The following is a 21,412-nucleotide window of genomic DNA, read 5'->3' as shown; positions in this document are numbered from 1 at the left end:
GTTTATATCCAAGGGGTGATTGGGGTTGATTGCTTATGCAATGCCACTCAAGGATGAGTGAGGCTGGTCACTCTCATCTTAAATGTCGGGACCAACTGCTTAGCCCCGGGCTCCTACGCTCCTCATGGGGCAATGTAGGATTGGATGATGGATGGATTATCTGATCTTAAATGCCAGGACCACTTACCTAGCCCTGGGCTTCTATGCTCCTCATGGAGCAACATAGGGTTGGATGATGGATGGATGGATTATTATTATTATTATTATTATTATTATTATTATTATTACTCATGCACATATGCTCACACACAAATTGTAGTTATTGCATCTTATGTCTGGATAGAGTTAAGTTTGAATGCCCCCCATTTGCATATACTGTATTAAATAACTACAGTACCAATAATGTTATTGCCGGAAATGAAATTCACAGATATGTATCATATATAGTGGCACTGCATGTGAGTAATATGTAATGTATGGTATATAAGAGCTAACTATGTATTGAAAACCAAATTATAAAAAAGTGTCTAAGTGAGTATTCTCAAGATGTGAGTAGTATATATCAGGAGGGTGTTGTTGTGGCCAGAGTTAAAAACCACCACCACTACCATGGCTGTCTTTATAATCTGTTGCCATATTGTAAACAGCTGCAGGCTTCCACTGAATGTTTATACATTTATATTTAATATGGAAAATATGGCCAAACTTGGCTGGTGCTGTAGAAGGACTCCTTCACACAGGGGCTCTGATGTGACTGAATGACTGATGCCTGGTTATACAAACACCCTTCAGTTCCCTGCCCCTCCCTCAAAGCTAGGAGAATGGCAATTTCAGCCTGCAGTCAACTGGGTCCAGGTGTAGATAAACCTGTGGCTTCATCCCACAGTGAATGAAAGTGTGGTAGCTGCCAGGATTGAAATTAGGACCCTTAAGGTTGTATTTTAAGTGGCACTAAAGATTTCCTAACATCTCTTCATTAGTACTTCAATCTGTACACTGCTCCTCAGTATTATGCTGTATGTTATTGGTGTAAGTTGTGTCGATAATACAACTAGATTATTGAGGATACACGTGAATGTTTTAGAGACTTAACACCTCTTGTATAGCTATTTATTCCCCCATGAATGTGATGGGTGCATACTAAGTCCATATGAAAACAAGATAAGTAACATCCAGGAAAATGTTAAGGTGTGATTTGAAAAACAAATTGCTAAGGAATCAATGTTAATGAAAGCTCTTAGCCTTATCATTGATTTTCTGTCATTTGTCAGTCAGCTATTTATACAGTGAGAGGATCAGAGTCAGCAACTTTAAACTCTCTCTCTCTCTCTCTCTCTCTCTCTCTTGCTCTCTCTCTCTCTCTCTCATAAAACCATACAGAGATGGTAAGAGTAGATGCAAATATACATCACTGTACTGAAGGAGTTATTACTATCTTGTTAAATGAAGAATGTTGAGGAGGTGGTGGTGGGGGTGGTGGTGGTGGTGGTGATGATGATGATGATGATGATGATGATGATGATGATGATGATGATGATGATGATCTTTACCCTTATAATTTTGATAATGAATGATTTTACCGTTAGGTAATGAGGGTAATCAGTCAACAGTGCCTCTCCTATCCAATAATAATGATGATGAGGAGGAGGGGAATTATGATGATGATAATGAATTTGTCTCTTCCTACAGGAGGATATGGTGTGCCTATCCAGTACGGCTATAGGTGAAAGGGTTTGTCTGGCAGCAGAAGGATTTGGCAACCGGACATGCTTCCTCGAAAACATTGCCGACAAGGTAACGAATAGTTATTTAGTATTGTTTATTACCATTTATTTTTCTTTACAACATTATATTATATTGTTTCAGAGAGAGAAAGAGATGGAGAGAGAGAACCAATTAAGAGTAGAAGTTAAGCATCAGACATGCTTGAAGAAAGAAAGGCCAATATTAAGTTTTGAAGCCAGGTAGATTAGTACGCTGGTACTGTAACCAGCACAGAAGGCTTCGTAGCACCTGTTAGCCATTTAATTATTCTGCTACAATTAGTGGTAGGTGGTGGTGACCATCATCCACTCACTTGATGTAGTGCTGCCTACTTCTTTCTTAGCCTTTATCATTCTTTTTCTGTACCTGCCCTCCTCTCTTCCTATTTCTCCCATCTTTCCTGTCACATCTTACTGCTTTTCTTTCCTTTACAGGTGGCTATACATTGAGTGACAAGCCAAATGGTTTCCTGTAAGTCAAGAAACCATTTACATCTTTGGGTGGTAACCATATAACCAAACCATACATGCTCCCTACGTGTCAACAAGTGGGTTGGTGGAGGGTTAGTGCCCCTCCCCGTAAAACAAATAACTCAAAGTCAAATGGCCACCCCTTATGGGATTATGGCATCTGGCAATAGATAGATAGATATATCATTATCCTTTTGTATGCTACTGACACAAAGCATGTCAGTGTTAAGACGATAAGAGAATGTCAAGGTATAATGAGCATAATAAATCCATAAGCATGGTGGGGTGGGGTCTAGGACTGTGGTGGAAGAGTTGAGAGGGGGAATGGGACTGGAATGTATTGGTGTCATGCTGAGGATGAGTCAATTTAGATGACTTGGACATGTTGAGAGGATGGAATATGACAGGTGGGTTGCAGAAAGTGAGAAGTATGAACATCGAGGGTAGGGTTGCGACTGCGAGAGGCAGACCAAAGAAGAAGTGGGAGGAGATCATAGAGTGTGACCTGAGGCTGCCAGAGATCAAGCAGTGTGGAGAGCCATCATTAGGTGACCAAGGCTGGCGAATGCAAGCATCTGTGCATCTGTGGTTCTTGAGCACTCTGTGCATCTGGAAGCATGGTAACCAAGCATGCAGTAAACACTGGGGCAGAAAAAGCAACAATTTGCTTCAGTCCACTTTTTCAGTGAGGTGTGTATTTGGTTCCCCGACTGTGCATTTGGTTTATCTCTTTCTACGGCTCACGCAATTGCAAACCTAACAGAGGGGGAGAGGGAACGTGGATTGTCCCCCAGACCCCCACCACCGTTGTACTCACCTCACACCGTGCATACTTACATATGTGAGTAAAATTAAATACTTCAAGTCGCGTCTTTACTGTTCAGATGAAGGCTGTGAATGCACGGGTCCTCTGAGGCCGTGCGTACCCACTGCTGAGTTGTGGGAGCAGACTCAAATTAACAGCAGGGATCAAATGCAGGCCACTAAGGTCATATTCCACACACTTTCCATTACCATACTCCAACACCACTGGTGCTTGCGAAATGTGTAAACCCTTAGATCAAGAACACAGAAAGCCAAGTGAATTATATCCAGTAGTATATAGAAGCATATCATGTGCCTCGTGCAACATTAGAAAATGTAAAGAGGCAAATGGTCTTCCCTCTTCTACTCTCTCTCTCTCTCTCTCTCTGTCTCTCTCTCTCTCTCTCTCAGTGAGTCAGGTTGTCATTTATTTTTAGCACTGGGTTATTCTCTCCACGTGGCCACAGAGATGGAGGGGAGGGGGATGAAGGGAAAGATAGAAAGGAAAGGAATGAGGGGAGGGAAAGGGATGAACTTCAGGGTACGGATGGGAGAGAAGGAGAAAGAGAGAGAACTCTTAATTCACAAGTCTTTCTTTCCGTCCTAAATCTCCTGTTTTCATGTGTATTCATTTAATTGTTTACTTTTCATTGCAGAACAACCCCCCTGATCTGTGCCAATGCGTTTTCCTGATTGAACAAGCCCTGTCAGTTCGTGCCCTACAGGAACTGGTTACTGCTGCTACTAGTGAGGAGGTGAGCAGATTTGGGTCTCTCTCTCTCTCTCTCTCTCTCTCTCTCTCTCTCTCTCTCTCTCCCCTATTTATTAGTCTGTCTGTAGTATGGTACTTCTATCTGTATCTGTGGCTGTCTGTCCATCTATCAGTCTGTGTATCTATCTCTGTCTATATTTCTCTGCCTTTCTGCTCTGTCCAAGCATGTGTTTGTCTTTATGTATGTATATACTGTTTCTCCCAGCCTACAGTACAGTTTCTGAATTCTTCTATTTTTCACTTAATTTTTCCACATACTGATCCATATCTTTCTGTCTTCCTTATCCAGTTACATTATTTTTTTACGTATTGTTAAGATAAATTTTTGATCTCAGTTTATCTGTGTATATACTGAATACGTGTACTGGTCTATCTGTCAGTATTGTATCCTCTTTTGTGTTTCAGTTTATCAGTGTCTATTATCAACTTTGCCAATATGTGTTTTAAGCCATTTATCTGTCTTTGTGTCCCTGTATCTGTTTGTCACTCTGTCCATCCAGCTGTCTGTCTGCCTATTAATAGCTCATTTGGCATCTTCATTTGTTCTAAATATATATGTATGGAGCCTCTGTGGTACAGTTGTAAAGTGTGCGTTTTTGTACACTGAAGAACGAGGGTTCGCTCCCCACCAGGGTAATAAACTTTGGGAGCATTCTTCAGGCCATGTACTGCATTGGCGGACAAAAGGGGCACTGTGGTTGAACCAGTGTCGCTTACTATAAAGTTTGCTTGCACCCAGTCGGCTTGCGCTGGCCGATTACACTTGGTTCACAGACTACACACACATTCAAAGCCACTCCAACACTACAATTACACTTACAAGCACTTCTCACCCTACATACAATCTCTACCAGACAGCCTAAGCCACTTGGTAGAGATACATTGGCTGTATCGTCCCCACTTCTGTCGGGATAGGCCAGTCCTGCATTGGATACTCAAATGCCTTGTCAGTCTTTCACTCTCCATCCTCTCCACATGGCCAGACCACCTCAGTATGTTTCTCCAAACTCTTTCTGTCACATCCACACCACAATGCTCCTTCACATTATGATTTGTCAGTCTTTCGCTCCATGTGACTCCACATGCTTCTCTCAACTCATTTCCACTGCTCTCACTCTCGACTTGTGTCCCTCCAACAAGGTCCAAGCTTCACTTCTATATGTTAGAGTTGGTATCACAGTACTGTCATATAGTAACTTTTTCACTTCCATGCTCACTTCCCTGTTTCTTATCACTGCTTTCAAGGAACAAGAAACCTTTCTTCCGTTTTATACCCTTTCAAGCATTTCACCCTCCAAACTTCCATCCGTACTCATCACACTACCCCAGTACTTAAACGTACTCACATTTTCCATTTCCCTTTCATCCATCCTCACTGTACATTCACTGACTTCACATCACTCGAAGACCATAACTATTCTCTTCCCTACATTCACCTTTAGATTCTTTTTCTTACACACTCTCCCAAACTCATCCACGAAGCCTTGCAGCTCCCCTTCATCTTCACTTAACAACACTGTATTATCTGCAAACAACAGTACACGGAGTTTCCAAACACTGCCCTCTCTCACTAGGGCCACTCCAACATCCACTGCCCTACCTTGTATCTCTTTTATAAACCCATCCATGTACAGATTGAACAGTCACGGAGACATGACACATCCCTGTTTCAATCCAACTTTCAGATAGAAAAATTCACTCAATTCACTATCCACATGCACTGCAACCTTAGCACCCTCATGCATACTCTTCACAGCATTCAGCAACTTCCAATCTATTCCATATATTCTTAATACTTTTCACAATCTTTGTCTATCCACCCTGTCATATGCTTTTTCAAAATCCATGAAGGCCACATACAACTTCTTTCCCTTCTCTAGAAGCTTTTCCACTAAAGATCTAAGAAGAATATCTGATCTACACAACCTCTTCCCTTCCTAAAACTTACCTGTTCTTCTCCCACTAATTCCTCTGTTATTTCCCTAACTCTTTCAGTAAGTATCCTACCATATACTTTTGCTGTTACACTAAGAAGACAAATGCTCCTATGATTACCACACACTTCTCTTTCCCCTTTTCTCTTGTACAAGGGAATAATTATAAATGACTTCCAATCCACCAGAACTCTACCTTCCTCCCAGGGCAATCTGCACATCTTCCACATCCATTCTACTACTATCTCTCCCCCATGCTTCAGCATTTCACCAGACACTCCATCAATTCCTGGGGCTTTCCCCATTTTGACTTTCTTCATTGTTTCCACAACTTCCATCCTACTGATTTCTACTTCTCTTCTCACCTCCCTCCTTCTCCCAGCCATTCCCCAGCCACTTATCCTCGCATTACTTTCAATCTCTATGTTAAAAATATATATATATATATATATATATATGCCCCCACACCATCCACTCACTCGATGTAGTGCTGCTCTCGAGTGTCTGCCCTTTCCTCACTTCCATCTTTCTTTCCTTCCATCCTCTTCTGTCTTTCTTTCCTTCATTCTTTCCTTGTTCTTCTGCCTACGGGTGACTTTACACTCCCTCTTCTGTCTTTCTTTCATTCATTCTTTCCTTTTCCTTCTGCCTGTGGGTGACTGTACACTGAGTGAAAAGCCAAATGGTTTCCTGTACACCAGGAAACCATTTACTATGCTGGGTGGTAACCATATAGCCAAATTTTGGCACTTGGTGGTTTAGTGGGTAATTATTGCGCTCCAATCGGATTGAGCCGGTGAAGGTTTATATCCAAGGGGTGGTTGGGGTTGATTGCTCATGTAGTGCCACTCAGGGATGAGAGGCTGGTCACTCTCATCTTAAATGTCGAGACCAACTGCCTAGCCCCGGGCTCCTACGCTCCTCATGTGGCAATGTAGGATTGGATGATGGATATATATATATATATATATATATATATATATATATATATATATATATAGGCTACAGTTGATTTTAAGTTGATAATTTTGTATAGCCCACAAATGATGTTAAAAATATATCCTAATGGCCCTTAATAGGAGAAAGGTTCCCCACCCCTGATATACAGCATATGCACGCACACTTACACACACAGTAGAGTACTGGCATATATTTTCTCATCTGCCTGTCTGTCTGTTTGGCTTTACCGCTTTGTGCCCCCTGCATGGCAGCATAGCTCAGCCTGGTGTCCCATTGTCCTTGCCAATTGCCAACTGCAGCACATTCTCAAAGCTCTTCCTAGCTTTTGCTTGGGGGCCAGGAAGAGCAAACTTTATATTTAACTCTTTAAGAGTTCTTTTATGCTAATGCATTTTTATCTTATTCGTTTTGCAGTTGTAGTTGTGAAATAAGCCTTTTTAAGATATTGCAGTACTATACCTAAGCCTTATGACTGAAGAGATGTTTAGGAGTTTTTATTATGATATCAGATACAAAAAGCTCAATGTGAACATACCTACAATTCCCAAACTGATCTCTGCAGTGTTTATAGTAGGCCTGTTTTAATTATTTTCAGGGTATAAATTTTACTTTAATAAATATAACATATTTCCTTAAAGTATTGCATTTTTATCATCATAATTGTATGTAAGATATAATTTGCACTGAGATAAATGGCTTTTTAAGCTGTAACATTTTCATTTATAAAACAGCACTGTATCTTGCCGTACTAATGAATATGATAACTCCTGTGTCAGCAGTAAACATATTCCCATAACTGATAAATACAGTACTGTACAGGATTGGTAATGCTCAAGTGGCAGGAATGCCCACAGTTGTCAGGAAAACACTTATGAGGACATGCTTTTGTTGCCGTTGTACTGTAGGCTACAAATTTCAGTTTAGTAAAATTTGGTAGAGTGAAAAAGACAGTATTGGTCCAGTATCACATAAAAATCATGTAAGGTGAGTATTGAAATCTGTCACTTGTTAAGTATACTCCAGATTTTTTTTTTTTTTTTTTTTTTTTTAAATCAATAAGGGTTAAGGCACTGTCCCTGGGTAGGGGACTTTGGTTTTGGAGTGTGTAGCATTTTATGACCGGATGCCGTTCGTAATGTCTACCAATGATGCTTGGGTGGACTCCAGCCTCCGACCCTTCGGTCGGAGTGCTCAAACCCACTGAGCCATGGCTGCTACAACCAGCTAGGTGACAGGAGAGCGCTACCTCTCCTGGCATAGAAGCTTACCCAGACACAGCGTGAACTCACAACTCTGCAGTCACAAATCATGCGCTCTGTTACTGAGCCACCATGTCCCCAATAGGGCTATGTCTGGGTGTTGACTGAACCCCGGCCACCTAGTGAGGAGCTGGGAGTCGATCTATCTTGGTCTTCCTTGCCCCTTCAATACACAGAATAAAGTTATCTATCGCTATCTAGTGCTAGATGCCTTAATCTTGTAAGGGGTGGCCACAAATAAATCGCCTCCAGTGGTTTGCACTGCAGCCCATTGATTTTTCACATGGATTTTTAATATAATGCATGATATACTAATGTGATTTATTTTTGTGTCATTACATATCTTTAGTTTCATTGATATAGGAATTGTTGCAACATTATAGTGTTTATCAGAACACAGTCAAACCAACCCCCACTACCAGCAAAGCTTAAATGGCCTGAGTCAGTTGGTGCCAGGAGGAAGCTTGGAGATGGGCCAGGGGTGTCTCATTGTACCAGCTACACCACCTATACCACTTACTTCACTGTAAATCACCACTCATATCATTAATTCGCCATTTAGTAAAACACCACCTATACCACTTACTTCACTGTATAACACCACTCATATCATTAATTCACCATTTACTAAAATACCACCTATACCACTTACTTCACTGTAAAACACCACTCATATCATTAATTCGCCATTTACTAAAACACCACCTATACCACTTACTTCACTGTAAAACACCACTCATATCATTAATACGCCATTTACTAAAACATCATGTATAGTGCTCCTCTGTTTTGATATAGTAGTGGAGCAGTTGACTATTTGTATGTCAGCAAAAAGAAGTTTGTAAGATGGGAGTGGCAGTACTTTTACACTATTGACAGTGATGCGAAGAACTGCACACGTGTAAATATCCATGATTTGTAGGACAGAGTTCTTATGGACCTTCAGAAGGCAGCTGACTTCCTCAAGTACAAGTGCTGCTGAAAAGCAGTAGCCTTTGAAGTGTCCTGAATAAATTTTCAGTCTATAAAGCTTGGCTTTATACAAGACTTTGGGCCACATTCTTGTCATCTTAAGATGCAGTGTAACACTTCTTTAACAGTGGAATAAAGAGGTAAATTTCAGTGGGGGTAGAGCAGATATTGGTAAGTAGTCATTATTACCTGTAACATTATCATCACACTACCACTGCTACCATTTTTCATACCTCTTTTCCCACACAAGGATGGGGTAAGATATGGTCCAGAGAGTAAAGAAAAAAAACTAATAGAAGGAAAATCTAATCAAAAGTCTGCCCAGCTGCATGAGCCACACTCCAGGTTACAAACAGTTCAGGCCCCAGAATCCTGACTCCACCCCATGGGCATAAAGATCCACACTTATGTTCTTCATACCACCTTATGCTCATGATTTATTCTCCACCTATATGTTTTTGTGCATTTTAATGTAGCAGTGAGCTAGCTAGCTAATTCTTTGGTTTGTGTAGACCAGCTGTTGGCCAGAAAATGTAGAAATATATGTTTTATATGACCAGGCAGCATTAATGAGGTGGGGAACTTTTATCCCTACTTCCTAAGGTCTCTTAACCCCCACCCCTTTTTATTAAGTTGCTTATTTTTCAGTGTACATTGACCAAGTATTAGCTAAGATATTTGGAAATAAGTGTAGAAATACTGTATATGTCAACAGGTAGTGTTCTCATAATTAAGCTCTTTGAAAGAAAACAAAAGACAAAGAAAGAAAAATGGAAAGTTTTTTTTGGGGGGGAATTTTTCAGTGTGTGTGTAGATCAAGTGTTGACCAAAAAATATAGAAATAGAGAATTTAAGCCGAGTTAAGTTCATATTAGTAGGCAGTGTTGATGAGATGGCAAATATTTCCCCTCTCATAAAAATCTCATACAAAACACTACAATATTTGTGTCCTCGTGGGTACTTTTCATTGTGGGTAGATTTGACTTTATATATATATAAAGGCCAGCATTGTCCAATGATGTATATACTTTTGTTTATATTAGCAGGCACCGTATTCTCATAAAGTTTCGAGTATTTTCTTGGCTGGCTATTTTTTAATTTCATTATTAGGCGTATTTGGTGGGTGTGTAGACTTGGTATCGGCTAATGAAAACAAAAAGAAAGAAAGGAAAAGAAATGTAATGTCACAAATTAGAAATATAGAAATTTTTTAAGTACTCTCTATTAGGCAGCACTGATGATGTAGTGAACTCTCCATCCCTACTTGCTAAGCTTTCTAGAAATTCTCTCTCTCTCTCTCTCCTCTTTCTCTAGTCCATATATTTTAGTGTGTAGACCAGGTATTGACAAAAAATTCAAAATTTTGAGTTTGTATTTAATTCTTTTCACTTTAACTTGGCCTAGAATTGTCATCTTGTCATCTGTAACGCTGAGTTATAACCAGATAACACTAAAATATGATGCAAGTCACCAGCAAGTACTATGGAGATGATGTCAAGCCATAGCACTGTCATTCTCTGTCACTGAGCTCTGTAAAATAAGCTGTAAAAGGACAAAAATTTAGGCCAAGTTAAAATGAAGGAACTCCAGCAGGTAGCATTGATTGGCTGGCGAATTTGTGCTCCTGTCTCACTAAGCTCTCTTAAAAACAGTGTATTTTTTCTTCCGGCTATTTTTCAGGGCCACGGGGTTGTTGTAAGTAAAACGACGCACCTCTGTCCTTCGTAGTCTTGTGCCTCGTCTGTCTCCTGCCTCTCACAACAGTTGTTTTACACATTTAGTCATATTTGCCACAAATTAGTTACATGTCACAAATTCCTATTAAGACAACTGCCAACCACCACCACCACCACCACCACACTGCACACATTTATCCCCTTGAATCTGATGATTACATATTCTTAATCTGTTCTTGTTGTTGCACACTCATTTTGATGTGAATCCAGTGAACTGCAGGCTGAGATACCCTTCTCTTGCAGTTCACCATTCTCCTTTTGGGAGATAAGGAGAGAATTGAGGGTCATTTGCATAACTGGGCAGCCTTGCTGCACAGTCATATTTGTGACACCACTTTAAGACATCCTCTTAAGCACCAGCAAGAATATGCCAACAGAATATGTCAGCTGATTCAGAGGGTTAATTTGATGTTTCTTTTGTGGTAGAGTAATTGGATCTGGTGTGTGTCTAATGTGAGTTGATGGAGGAAGGTTTAGCAGTACATCTCTGATGGTTATGAAAGTCACAAATTATTGGAAAATTTAATTATCCTGATATTAATTACTTGTATCCACAAAGTTCATGAAGTACACTCTCTGCAAAAATTATCAGAATGCTGTCAACAAACATTTTGAATGAAATATACCATATGACCAAAGAGTCTGAAAACAGCTCTTCTTGTGTGTGTCTCTTTCGGCAATAAGTTACTGTATCATACACCAGTGTAACAGCTTCAAAGTGTGTCACACCATAATCAGAAATACCAACCAGTCTTTGATGTCACACTATTCTGCTCATTGTCACTTGCGTTGCGCCCTAGTGTTTGGGTTGTTTTTGGTGAAGGTGTGAACTGTACCCAAGATGCTTTTGCAGTTATGCAGGAGGTCCACAGAGTCCTCATTGAGTTTACAAAAATTGATTGTGTGTAAATGGCATTGTGATCCAGATGATGAGTAACTCCTGATTTTTTTTTCCCTTTCGGGTTAATGTGTAATATTGCATCTCAGTATGTCAGTCCATTTAAGTACATATCTTTTTCTCCCTTCCGTAAATCCAACAAGACATTGTGCGCATCATATACTCTGATTTTCAATACATTTCCATGCTTAGTGTCCTTTATTTGTACATTTACAACCCATATCATTTTGTTACAAGTTTATTTTAATTGGAAAGCTGTGTAATGTATTTGAAAGTTAAACAGAAGGGAATGTGTCTTTCAGGAGTCATCATCATCATCATCATCATCATAATCCCGACCTCCTTTCCCACACAAAGCTGGAGTAAAGACAGGAAAGGAGATTAGGATAATGATGGTGGTGATGATGAACTGTGTAATGGACACTTCCACTTCTGATCAGTTTTTAAAAATATTCATGTAATCAGAAAGACCTCTGGAAAAATTATTACGTCATTAAGCAGAGTTTGTCTGTAATTTGTTTCTTCACATTCCAAAACCTTTCTCTGTGGTCATATTTCTTCCTCCACACTCATTTTTGCCTTTTCTCTCCCCCCTTCTTGACCTGTTTATGACGTGTGTGGGTCTCAGGAGGGAGTCAGGAAAGAGAGTGTAGGGAAAAATTTCACTCAGTCTGCATGACGTCTTTTTATTTTATTCTTGCCGTCACTTATAGCCCCAGGTTTATCTGAATGTGATCCCAGTGGACTGCAGGCAGAAGTTGCCCTTCCCCAGTTGTCCACCATCCTTCTTTCAGGGAATTGGGAGGGAGGTGAAGGATATAATAATGCTGCTACGTGAAGGCATACCTTCTCCATCACCTGATGAATCTGTTCAACACTGATCTTTAATAGTGAAGGGGTTATTTAAGGTTTCATCTAAGCTATCCTGTTTGGATGTATCCCTAGTGTTAAATCATCTGTTGTTAAAGGAATAAGATAGATGACACTTGAAATAAGGAGTTAATTATTAGTTCTCTTCAACCCAGGGATGTCTGTTTTGTTTTATTATAGCCATCCCTTGATGGTTTTATACAACTTGGGAGAGTCTCTTTGAACTTGGGGTTGTTCTGAGGAGCTCTGTGGAGTAACTCTGTATTTGCCAAAAGCAAAATTGAGCAAATGGAGGATACCGTATGGAATTTAGAACACATGGCACCTGTAGAGTTCCTCCACGGAGTGTCTCGTATTATTTTTATGATGCTGCTCCATGGAGGAATTTTGAAGGCACCATGAGTAAGAAAATCCTTTGTCTAACCTCCATTTTTTTCTGTTTATCCAATTTTGTATGTTCGGAGTAACTCTATGAAGCTCCTCGTGTAATCATAACCAACCCTTTTAGTATGAGAGACTTTTCCTAATTAAGATAAAATTGTTAGGTAGCAGCAAGAACAAACTAAAAGACGTCATTTGTATAGTATGAGTTAGACACCACCAGTCCACTTTGTAGCTTGCACTTTGTTACAGGTTACAGTGGTATTTCCTAAATAAACTCTGAGCTCACATTAGAAACTGTAAGTAGAATAATCTGATTGCTTCACTCCAAAGATGTACTTTTCACTTTAATCATACTACAGTCAGCTTTATTTAGATGAGGAAAAGACCTCTCAGGATGAAGGAGTTATTGAAGGCTGTATGTAACTACTGCAGCTTACAAGGCTCTTTTAAGTTGATTAAAACTCAAGGGAGACATCATTCATTGAAGGGGTTATTGAAGGCAATATGTAACTCCCAGTTTGAAGTTTGTCCTAAGCTGAATATAATAATCTGTAAGTTGCAAGAATAAAATGCAAAAATACATCTTTGGAAGGAAGGGGACAAAACTGAAGGATGAATTTTAAAACAGTAGAGTAGACAGTTTAAACTTTAGCCACACTCCAAAGACATTACTGAGCACTTTCATTAGTTATATTACAGTAGTGTACCATTACAGTAGTTGCAGTACCCTTTGGATGTCTTTTGTACCAAAAGTATAGACTTTTGAGATGGTGCTGATGGAATACTGAGGGTGGATGGACAAATTATTGATTAAAATAGCCTGCCAGGCTTGTGGGAGTATTTTAAATTATTTTCTTGTCATGTCCCGATGACTTTATTCATCTATGGCGGGCCTTTTCAACTGGAGGGGTTAAACAAAGCCATAATAATCTCTTCAGTATGAGTGGCCTTTCCTAAGTTGAAGAAAATTATCTGATGTTAGCAGGAATAAAATGAAACATACTTCACTGATGAAAAGGGTTAAAAAATAAGCAGATGCATTTTTTGTTTTTGTTTTTGTCAGTTGGGTTAGCTTTCCCAGTTGGCTGAGAATTTTAGTATTAAAATTCTGAGGCCTCCAAATCATAGGCAGTTTTGAGAGTTGGAGCGATCACTTTTCAGAACTAGAATTTATATGCACAAACAATGAGTAATGACGTGTAATGCAAGCTCCCAGTTTTTGACATTAATGGTTTAAATCTTAAGGGTGCTTGGTGTTTGGTGTATAGATAATGCCTCTCAGGAGTCAGTGAGGCTGGTCAGTCTTGCCTTCAGTGTCAAAACAGTAGCCTAACCCCGGGCTGCTATGCTCCTGTTAGGACAAAATGGATTAGATGATGGATGGATGGATGGATAAATTTCTAAAGCACATTGCAGAGTTGAAACACATTTGACCTTGCTGTATCATTGCTGACTGCACTCAGTATTGTGGACTGCAGGCTGATCCTACATCAACCACGGGTGTTCCAAAAATCACCATAAAAACATAAGGAACTTGCATTTCTCATCGCAGTTTTAATGTTTAAGCATCCAACCCAAAGACTCTGGGGGGGGGGAATATCAAGTATTTATTGTTGGAGGAGGACTGAGAGACAGCGAGGCAAAGGTGGGAGGAGTGTGGGTGTGTGTATGAAACTTTACTCCCCCTCCCCCCTTGCAAAATTTTCCCTCCCTTCCTACAATCTTTCCTGATTTTTGCTACATCATGTTACATAATTTCCTTTTGTGTGTGTGTATGTGTGTGTGTGAATTGCATTTTAGATTTACTGTAATGGACTGTCCAAATACCCTGGCCTTCTAGCCTGTTGAACTGAATTATCCATGCCACAATATTTTCCCTCGTTTTCCTACAAAAGTTTTTTTTTCCCATGACTCATGACCATAAGTTGTGACTGTGCATCCTCCAAGTACCCTAACCTTATAGTGTGGTGATCAGATGTTTTTATATCTTGTATTTTCTTACCTCACCTTCCTATTAAAAAAAAAAAAAAAAAAAAAAAAAAAAAACTTTTCTGTGACATGATTTTGAGTGCAGTGGACAAAAGTCTACTTTTTTTTTTTTTTTTTTCTACCTTGCATTCTTTCTTTAATACTTGTATATACAGATTGTTATCACACGAAACCATTTTGCATATTCCAGTTAGTTAATCCCCGTACTTAAAGCAGCGTATCTGTTTTCTTTTAAACCTGTATTATTCTTGTTTCTCCACAAATTTCCCATACTTTTACTTTTTATTTCCCTCTACTAATCACGACTGATTTGCTTTTTGTTAGTGCACTGGTCAGATTCTCATTTCCTGTGACATAGAATTTCAAAGTACATTATCAGTATACAGGTAATTATTTCATGACCTATCAAATTCACAGTCCTTTATTTATATCCAGTTTATTTGTGTACCCTCAGTTTCCGTGCCCTTTTTAACAGAATATCTCCTTGCTTGCAGAAACAAATATGCAGTTCCAAGGTGCTATTACCAAACTTCCATCCATTCCCTGAAACATACTGGTATACAATACTGTATAGGGATATGAGAATAATTTCAGAAGGCTATTCTTGGACAGATTTTAAGTGGAGAATGTTGTATCAGTGTGGGTGCAATTCCCATTTGTTACAGAGCCATGGTTAATAATGACCTTATGGGTGAATTAGGAGGAAAACCATTTTCACTCATAAGGTCATCATTAATTGTAGTTTGTAACAGATGAGAATTGGACCCATGCTGATAAAACATTTATTACCCAAAATTAGCCCCCAAATAACCTCTGATATATCCAAGGACACCCTGTATATTTATGTTAACATGTCTGCACTGTCTTTTGTTTGCCCCTCTTTCCAAATTGATCATCTTGGCTTTTGTCTTGTTTGTTATTGAAGTTTGCCATTCCTTGAAGCATTTACCTAGTTATCCTTTCCGTCTATCTGTAGCCAGATAACTAAGAGGGATGACCACAAATGAATAAACTCCTTGTTGCTCTGTTCTCCATCCAGCCCACACAACCCTTACTCCTGTACCTCTCCACCCCATCCCTCCAGTTACTTTTTCCATCCGTAGAAAGTTCTATCTATCTATCTATCTATTGCCAGATGCCATAATCCCGCAAGGGGTGGCCACCTGACTTTGAGTTATGTGTTTTACGGGGAGGGGCACTAACCCTCCACCAACTGACTTGTTGACATGCAGGGAGCACGTATGGTTTGGTTATATGGTTACCACCCAGCGTTGTAAATGGTTTCTTGGCTTGCAAGAAACCATTTGGCTTGTCACTCAATGTAAAGCCACCTGTGAAGGAAAGGAAGGCAGTAACAAGTGACAGGAAAGATGGGAGACATAGGAAGAGAGGAGGACAGGCACAGAAAAAGAATGATAAAGGTGAAGGAAGAGGTAGGCAGCACTACATCAAGTCAGTGAATGATGGTCGCCACCACCTACCACCAACGTTCCATATTATGTTCAATACCTTTTCGCTCCTCTAATTTCCAGACAGTAATGTAATTAGCTTTATTTATTTGATTTTATGCCAGTGATGAAATTCCCATAATTGTCTGTTGTTCATGTCATTATGTAGCATGTGTCTGATAATATGTTCAGCACCTTGAGTCCAGATGATGTCTTTGTTTCATTCCTGATACCATGCAGGTGCTGGAGAAGGATGCCTTCATGTGGTGGCACCAGTATAACTGGTCAGGTCTCTTACCTGGTTATACACATGTCCCCCAACTCCCTCCTTATCCCCAGAAAGTAGGATGGTTGACTGTTGGAGAAGGGCAGTGTCAGTCTTTCAGGCCACCAAGTTCTCACTTCAGATAAACCTAGGGCAATATCCTCTACTGTTACCATACAATTTTATGCAACCTAAGAAAGGCCTTTCTTATTTTGAGAAGCTGCATCTGGCTCCTCCAGTTTGTAAAGTCATCCTTACCAGAGTAAAACTGTCAGATGGTAAGAAGAATATGAAAAAAATGTCTCTGGAGTCAGTGAAGTAGTATATGGCACTTAAATGCATTCCACAGTGGAGTACAATTCAGTTAATATCCGTTTATTTCTGACTTTGCATTAATTATGTGCTGGTATGCGTTGTTGCCAGAATCCTTTTGTTGTCAGTTAGGATGATTCATTTCCTTCTTCCTTTTCTGTTTTTTTTTTTCTTTTGAGTATTCTTGAGCAACATTGATTTTTCCTACTTCTTTCTGTGTTTTAGCATCCTGTGCTCTGTTAACTTTTACTGGGCCCACAATTAGCATCTCAGTCTCAAATACTGCGCTGTAGCAAGAAGTCAGCACTTAAATATGATAAGAGTAAGGAAGGGCTCTTGCAAGGATGTAGAGTCATAACATTGTCTTTTTCTACCACTGACCTGTGCAAAATGAGCTGCAAAATGGGCAAGTCTTGCACAAGTTAAAATGAAAGAATTATAATTACTGAAAAGTACGAACTCTAATTCTTTCCTGTTTCCTCTTGGAGCTGTGCATTGTCCTGTTAACCCTTTCAATGCATTGATGTATTTTTCATTTCATTCATTGTACATCCAGATAATTTTATTTAGCTGTGGAGAGAGAGCTTGTAGTGAGGGAATTAATGTAAGCTACAGTATATAACCCTTCCACTTCAAAAAGTCTCTCCTTAGCTGAGTAAAATCATCTGAAAGTATCAAGATTAAAATGAGAATAAAAAAAGTAAATCACTGGATTGGAGTTAAATAATAGATAAATAGGTTGCACTGTTGTTGTGTATTCCACCTTCATTAAGCCATCAGGCATCACAAAAGTTGGTTCACTTTAACTAGGCATAAAATTACTATCCCCCCATCTTAAATGATGAGCTATTGCGAGAGATTTACACTAGAGTATGGTGCTAGTCACAAAGAAGTACCATGGAGGGGATGTTGAGCCATGGTATTGTGCTGGCATTGAGCTATGGGAAGTAAGCAGCAAAAAGACTAAAATCACTGCCTAGTTAAAATGAATGAGCTATGGTTATTGTTGTTGTTGTTGTTTTAGGATGAGTGTGTTGTGGCTGTTGTTGTTACATGACCTGACCTATCTTTGTCTGGTCTTTGTGTAGACCCATTTACCCTTTATGCCTGTCACAGATTCTCTTATTTTTTATACCTTCAGACAGTTTTATTCAGGCTTGGGGAGACTTTTCATACTGGAGGGGTTAGATACAGCCATAACTAACTCCATCACTACTGGAAGTCTGTCCTTAGTTGAGTAAAATGCCTGGTACTGGCAAGAATAATGAGATTGAAGTGGTCAAGGTATATATTTCACGCTTGTTTGGATGTCCATAAGTGTGATATTGCAACCATTATTTCCTCATCAAGCATATTATCAGATATCTGTTACCTGCATATAAAGACCATTAGGACTCAGTTGAAAGATCTGATTCAGTTTAAAACGTTCCCAAGGGCATTCCTATCTCACCACTTCTGTTTTGATCCCCATCTCTAAGGTATTGTTTATATTAATACTTGTTTGGAAGACCCGTCTCCATGTAAAATACTCCCAAGTTTTTTCATATCCCTCCACCTTTGTTTTGATCTCCTTTTATTGGATAATATCTATATTAGCAGCATTTGAAGTTAGTTAGTACGCAGTTGAAAATGCCATCTACCCATAAATACTTCTCAAATGTTTTATCACCCTGCCACCCATCCATTGACTTCCCCTTCATACTTGACTCCACCTCCCTTTCATGTTAATTCCTTCCCTCTTGCAAACTTAGCTCCTCTTATTTCTGCTTTATCCCTGTGTTGATTAGCTTCATGTATTAAGAATGTTGAGTTTGTTGTTTTCTTCCCCTTATGTCTTATCCTTCTACTTATGAATATTTTAAGTTTGTTTTCCCCTTATGTTTGCTACCCTTACACATATGTTTATTCTGAATTTGTGTTTTTCTCATATGTTTGCCACCCTTCTTACTGTATACATATGAATATTCTGAGTTTTTGTTTTTCCTTATGTTACCATTATTATACAGTACATATTGTATGAACACTGTACTGTATATCTATGCCATGTGCAGTCCTACAGCACAACCAAGTTGACACATATTTAGCATTATTATTATCAGTACAGGACATTTAATTAGCTCAGTACATTTACTTAGCATTATATATACTGTATATACATTATTTAACATTATTGTAACATTTGTTTAGCATTATTGCTCAGCATTATTGATAGTTTTTTTTAGCATTTTTGGTACAGTACATTTATTTTGCGTTATTGGTACACTAATAGGGCATTACAATACTGATACATTTATTTAGCAGTCATCAGCTCTTTGACTCCTAAGTTCACTGTACATTTATTTAGCTTTAGCTAACGTCATTGATACATTTATTTGATATTCATGAGTTCTTTGGCCCCTCAAGACCATCTCCATATACTTTGGCAGTTTTAACCTTAATTTATCCCTCTCATAAGGATTCCTGATGTAGAATGAGCTTTTAAATTTTTTATATAGGTTTGCATAGTACCACATCAGTAGGAAGAATTTGCAGACATTAAGCACGATTGTTGTCAGTTAACTCTCATGTGTAAGATTTGTTGTTGCAGGAATATCATGAGATGTCTCTATCTTCCCTGCAGAAATGAGTTATAGTTATGACTTAGTATGTCTGCCAGGAAGAAATTGCCAGCATCCCAGTTTGTTAGGTAGAAATTACAACCATCCCAGTTTGTCAGGAAGCAATTGCCAGCTTCCCAGTTTGTCGGGAGAAAATTACAGCATCCCAATTTGTCAATAAGAAATTGTCAGCATGCAGTTTTATGCAGAAGGGGTTTAACTGGTACAGTAGTTTTTTGTAGCAAAGAAATTGCCGGGGAATTACAGTAATTGCTAGTTTGTCTGTCAGGAATAAATTATCTTCATCCCAGTTGCCAAATGCTTCCCTTGGGTGTTCATTGCAAGTTTGTTTGTCAGGTGAAAATAAGCCAACTACAGTATAGTTTGATTCTCAGGAATAAATTACTGTAATGACACCCCAGTTTCACAGTGTTTCATATACTCTAGTTGGTAAATGGTTCCCTCGGGCCTTCTCTCTCCCTCTGCAGGGCAAAGGAACTGGATCTGGCCACAGAACACTGCTTTATGGAAATGCTGTTCTGCTCAGGCATATGAACTCTATGATGGTGAGTACGAATGAATGAGGTGGTGGGAGATACGAAAAAACAGAGATTTTTCTTAGTATCCTGTTTTGGTATGGTGATGATGGTTAGTATGGATGAAATTTTGATAGAAGTATGGAAGAGAAATTGACAATATTTTGCAGCTGTCTCATTAGTACTGTAGTAGTAGTACAGCTCCAAATGGCTGGAGGTTATTTCATTTGTAAAAAATAGCAACACAGAAATCTCTCGATTTTCTGGATGACAATTACCTGGATGCTGCGGTCTGGCTGTTCCAAACCATTATTCGTACATTTTTTTTTTACCACTCTCCAGACAAATGCACGTGTCGGTTTGGAAATTATGGTCGTGTGAAAAATTTCTGCCTTGTAAACAATTGTTATAGCGGCACACCTGGTGGTTTTTGTGGTTGTTCCCTACCTGCTTCAGGCCTTGCTATTGCTTGCATGCCAGTTCCTAGGGTGTGTGGTGATGGCCTCTTCACCAGAGAAAAGGAAGAGGGTAGTGCTGACCCTTTAGAAGCGGGAGATTCTGGGTAAGATTGATGCAGGATGGTCGAATCGCGAGTGTTGACGTTGATTTTATTCTAGCTTACTGTACCGTACCATTATTTTAGTCCATTACCCCATTATGTTTTGTGTGCCCATTGCATTTTTAGTTGTGCTTGACCAGAAAGAGTAACGTAAAACAACAGAAACAAGTGTTGTATGATGTACTGTGGTGGCCTTTTACACAGGCTTTCAAAGTGGGGACGAGGGGAGAGGTCCACTACCCGGACACGCCTTTGGGTCTATTATGTTAGATAATCGAGGGATGACTGTACTGTAGTAGTAGTAGAAGTATCATACAGTAGTACAGATAGTGGCAGCAGCAGCAGAGCATTAGCAGTAGAAGTAGTGGTAGTAATGGTACTCACTTATTAGTATTCTAACAGTTGTTGCAGTAACAGTATGATAGTAGTAATAGTAATCATGTTATTATTATATACCGGTAGTAATAATAATAATCATGTATCTTTTATTGCTATCCAAACAGTACCTGGCCTGCCTGTCCACCAGTTCCTCACGGGATAAGCTAGCATTTGATGTAGGTCTGCAGGAACACTCACAAGGTGGGTGCAGGAAAACTATGCTTCATTCATTTTGTGTAGATGGAGAGTTCCATCCTTTTGCAATATACTTTATTTATTTATTTGCTGGTAATTTATTTTTCTTTCCACTGTTCATCTGTTAAGAAAAAAAAGTTCAATGGTAAATTAAACAATAGTGTTTCTCTGCATCCTTTCCATAGCACTTTTGTGATAAACATTGTTTATTCATGCTAATTTCATGTTACAGCACAACATTTCAGAATGAGGGACAGCAGAGTTTCACCTAGTTACCGTAGTGTGAAAAGGGTATATGCTGCATTGACAG

General features: G+C 39.2%; 1 protein-coding gene across 3 annotated transcripts in view; it reads left to right on the top strand.

Annotated features, from left to right (window-relative positions):
* The window catches only part of RyR (Ryanodine receptor), a 186,570-nt gene that overhangs the window by 10,867 nt on the left and 154,291 nt on the right, over positions 1-21,412 (top strand). For all 3 annotated transcript variants that reach the window (XM_080269467.1, XM_080269466.1, XM_080269465.1), the window contains exons 2-5: positions 1,690-1,794; positions 3,695-3,793; positions 19,923-20,000; positions 21,033-21,108. In XM_080269467.1, coding sequence (XP_080125593.1) covers positions 1,690-1,794; positions 3,695-3,793; positions 19,923-20,000; positions 21,033-21,108 — 358 coding nt within the window. The remainder of the gene's footprint in view (positions 1-1,689; positions 1,795-3,694; positions 3,794-19,922; positions 20,001-21,032; positions 21,109-21,412) is intronic.

This window comes from Coenobita brevimanus, chromosome 33, assembly GCF_032717465.1.
Source record: "Coenobita brevimanus isolate Jiangsu-jjx chromosome 33, ASM3271746v2, whole genome shotgun sequence".
Taxonomy (NCBI): domain Eukaryota; kingdom Metazoa; phylum Arthropoda; class Malacostraca; order Decapoda; family Coenobitidae; genus Coenobita; species Coenobita brevimanus.
This window is presented reverse-complemented; position numbering and strand designations above follow the sequence as displayed.